Below are 3,949 nucleotides of genomic sequence, written 5' to 3'. Positions count from 1 at the left end.
AGGTAAGCTCAAGATTTCATTTATCCTTGCAAAATCAATATGTGCCCGATCCCCCAAAAGTTGGAATGCAGCTCTTTTTCTCTCGCTGTCTAACCCGCAGTCAGCAAGGAAATCCCTAGTAGGGAGCTTGTAAGTGTGTGCCATGAGATTTTGAAGGTTTTCCCACCCGATGTTACGAAACAATTGGGTGACCCCCTCAAGAACCCCTAATGAAATGAGCGTGGGTTTGCACACAAACTTGGTTGAGGCAACTTTCGTAGGCAAACTTCTGTTATAGTTTTCAGTTGCCTTTGCATCCCGAAACCTTGAAATGTTTGGTTCCGCATTTTGAGCTCTAACGGGGGCCTTGCCTCGGGCGGTAGCCGAGCGTTTTCTAGATGTGGACATGATCAACCTGCAAAGAAATTAAAAACTACACGGACCAACAATCCCAACAAGTGATATTTCAATTCAAATCACCAATCGACTCCCTATGGACCTCTGAAATGATTCAAAAATCAATGCAAGAAGCATTTACTGGACTCAATTGATGCAATACCATATAAATTGTTGTCCTAAAACATGCATATTGTTCAATCAAAGACAAGGAAAGAATGTACCCGTTGGTGATCACGAAATTTGAAAGTTAAAAATTTGCGCGTGAAAATCCTGGATTTGAAAATCTTGCAACACTCCACCCCAAGCTTAAAGCTTTTCTCAATACCCCGTGAGAAGCACTTTACCATGAAAACCCGAGAAATCCGACAACAGCTTGAGATTCTCGAAAAAATTTCCGGCGAGTTTTGAGGGATATTTTTAATGGGGTTTGTAGCCTTGACCAAAAGGAGCACAATGGTTGTGTCGGAATCATGAGAGGTGGCATGAGTTGGCCGGAAAGTGGCGAGATGGTGGTGGTTGCGCCCGGAAATCTGGAAACAAATCGAACCATTTTTTCGGTGGGGTTTGTAGAGCACGAAAAATGGGAGAGAACGGCAGTGGTTTCACGTAATTCTGACGGGCGGTTTGACGGGAAATCGAGTTTTAGTGTTGAAGGTGGGGGAGTTTTAATCGAGGTTAGAAGAAAAAGAAGAGAAGAAAGGAGAAGAAAGGGTCGGATGTTGCTTTTTGTGAGTTTGATTTGTGGTCAATCCTTCGAGTACACGTGGAAAATCCTTCAAGTACACGTGGTCCATTTGTGTCTTGTTGAAACATCTCAATTTTCGCCCGTTGACCAAAACGAGTATCGGGGCTTAGAATTCTACACTCTTATATTGTAATAAGGAAGAATAAGAAATGTTAAGTACACTCTTATATTGGCAGATTCAACCTTCTTTGTGCATCTCGACTCGGCTTGCATTCATCCTCCATCAAGATCTTATGCATACAAGTAGAGGGGCTCAACCCTTTGATATCCGCTATCGTCCAACCCATTGCTTCTTTATGTTCCTTCAACACCTTGAGGAGCTTCTCTTCTTCACATTCGGTTAAGTGAGTTGAAATGATGACCGGAAGAGTCTCGATGTTTCCCAAGTACGCATACTTCAAGTGTTGAGGAAGGACCTCTAATTCCAATTCCGGTGGTTGAACAAGGGAGGGTGGCAATCTTGTGTGAGTTTGAGGTAATTCAATTTGCTTCACACTGAATTGAGTGGTTTTCTTGATCTCCAAATTGTTAACCAACCTTTTCACTTCTAGGTCTAATGACTAAAGCTTCAACTTCTTGGCTAATTTACCACAATCAAACCCTTTGCTCAAAATCATCTCCAACATGTCACCATTAGACAACTTGAACAATTCTTGGGTCAATGGTTCAACAACATCAACAAAGCATAAGGACGAAACATCACTAGGATATCTCATAGCATCATAAATGTTAAAACTTATTGTTTCACCATCAAACTCCATCGTCAAGCTTGCTGCATACACATCAATCTTTTTTCTATCCGTCTTCAAAAATGGTCTCTCGAGTAAAATTAGATCCGACTTGGAGGACACTTGTTCTTCTAGATCAATCACATAGAAATCCACCGGGAAAACCAATTGGTTCACTTGCACCAAAACACCTCTAGGAAAGACACTCAATTTATCCGCAAGTGAGATTAGAACACCGATTTCACTTAGAGGTACGACATTCAATGATTCATACACCGAATAGGGCATAACATTGATAGAATCACCAAGATCAAGCATGACACTACTAAAATTGACATCCCCAATCTTGCAAGGGACCGTAAACATTCCCAGGTCTTTGCATTTGGGTGGAAGTTTCCTTTGTAAAACCGCGGATGCATTTTCATTCATTGAGATTTTCTCATTTCCCTTCAACTTCCTCTTGTTGGTGGAAAGCTCCTTCAAAAATTTTGAATATCTAGGAATTTATTTGATTGCATCAAGCAAAGGGATGTTTAATTCCACCTTTCGGAAGGTGTCCAAAATCTCTTTCTCCTCCATATTCTTCTTTGAATTTGCAAGTTGGGAGGGAAATGGCAGTTGAGTGGCTATTGGTTTCACTAGAGGGGTGGTCTTCATTGGGACTCCAGTTTGTGTATCATTCTTGACTATATGATCTTCAATGGGAATGACCTCTATTTCTTCCTCTTCTTCCCTAGGCTTCTTCTTTGAACTACTTTCTCCGACTTTTTTGCCACTTCTCAAGGTCACTGCATTGACATTTGGGTTCTTTTCTGTTTGAGAAGGCAATTTCCCACGGGACTCCAACTTGCATGTAAATTAGCATGTAAATGGACCACTAAGGCCCAATTAACATGTAAAGGATAATTTCGGCCCATTATGCATGTAAATGGGTCACTAAGGCCCAATAGACATGTAATGAATGAATTTGGCCAAATAAACATGCAAATGTATCATGAAGGCCCAATAGGCACGTAAAGTGAGTATTAAGCCCAATAAACATGAAGTCGTTGTATTTTGTTTTGTTTGTTACGTCATTTTCATTTTAGTCTGAATACTCATAAAAAAGACATAAAAAAGAGGTCAATTTTGTTATAATGTTATTTTTAGTCCGTTAAGTTCTAACTTTACAACTCGGACTCATTTTATAGAAAGTTGACACTTTATGTCCCTTAAGACCTAAATTAAACATTAAAGGACTTATTGCACATAAAATAATTTTTTTGGTCCATTTTGGTTAAAAATAACATTTTAGCCCATTAATTTATAAAAATTTGTATTTTCGGCCCAAGTGTCTAATAATTGACAGATGTGGCCCAAAGATACATATATTGACATTTTCAGCCCTTATTTGCAGAAATTTACGTTTTCAGCCCTTATTTGATATAAATGACAATTTCAGCCCAAAGTTCGTAAAATTAACATTTTTGGCCCAATTTTGAAATAAGTGTCATTTTCAGCCCCTAAAATCGTAAGTTTTCATTTTTAGCTCGAGTTTTAATTAAATAACATTTTAGTCCATAAAAATTGATATTTTTGCAATTTAGGCCCAAGAAACCGTAAGGCCCATAACGCAAAATTTTACACTTTTAGTCCTTTTAACATCAAGAATAACATAAAAACTCATTCTTAAGATAAAATGACCCTTTTAGACCTTATAGTAACCGTATATGTCATAAAGGTCCCAACATTTTTGTTTATTTGGCAAACATAGTCCTTAAACACGGTTTTTGTTAGTATATTCAACAAGTATACATGTTTAACACTTTCATCTTTAAAGAATGTTGCTTAGAGTGTTTTAGTTTACAAATATCAACAATTTTTACTATAGTTTTCGAGGCCTAGGATATTTAATCATATTTTCACAAGAAAAACACACATAACATGCACAATACTTAGATCTATCACATAAACACTTGTATACTCCCCCAAAACATATAAAAATCGAAAACAAGGGGGTGTGAACTCACTTTGCTTGTTGATTTCAGTTTTTGGTGAAGAAAAGGGAGAGGTTTCGGCCCTAGCAAGATTTCCATGAGTAGATCTCGAGCTTACGAGG

At 38.3% G+C, this 3,949-nt stretch overlaps 1 protein-coding gene across 1 annotated transcript; it reads right to left on the bottom strand.

Annotated features, from left to right (window-relative positions):
- Positions 1-1,287: 1,287 nt before the first annotated feature.
- On the bottom strand, positions 1,288-2,280 carry LOC145010314 (uncharacterized). The gene is made up of 2 exons (XM_078968871.1): positions 1,724-2,280; positions 1,288-1,618 (listed from the first exon to the last, which is right to left on the bottom strand). The coding sequence occupies exons 1-2, from the start codon at positions 2,278-2,280 to the stop codon at positions 1,288-1,290; spliced, it is 888 nt and encodes a 295-aa protein (XP_078824997.1).
- Positions 2,281-3,949: the final 1,669 nt, after the last annotated feature.

Source organism: Lactuca saligna, chromosome 8 (genome assembly GCF_052625555.1).
Source record: "Lactuca saligna cultivar CGN05327 chromosome 8, ASM5262555v1, whole genome shotgun sequence".
Classification (NCBI taxonomy): Eukaryota; Viridiplantae; Streptophyta; class Magnoliopsida; order Asterales; family Asteraceae; genus Lactuca; species Lactuca saligna.
The sequence above is the reverse complement of the archived record's forward strand: the minus strand, read 5'-3'. Positions and strand labels throughout refer to the sequence as shown.

Coding starts and splice junctions, on each gene's coding strand:
- LOC145010314 (XM_078968871.1), bottom strand. CDS start 2,280: ATGAATGAAAATGCATCCGCGGTTTTACAAAGGAAACTTCCACCCAAA. Junction 1,619..1,723: donor GAGATGATTTTGAGCAAAGG/GTTTGATTGTGG, acceptor CACTCAATTCAG/TGTGAAGCAAATTGAATTAC.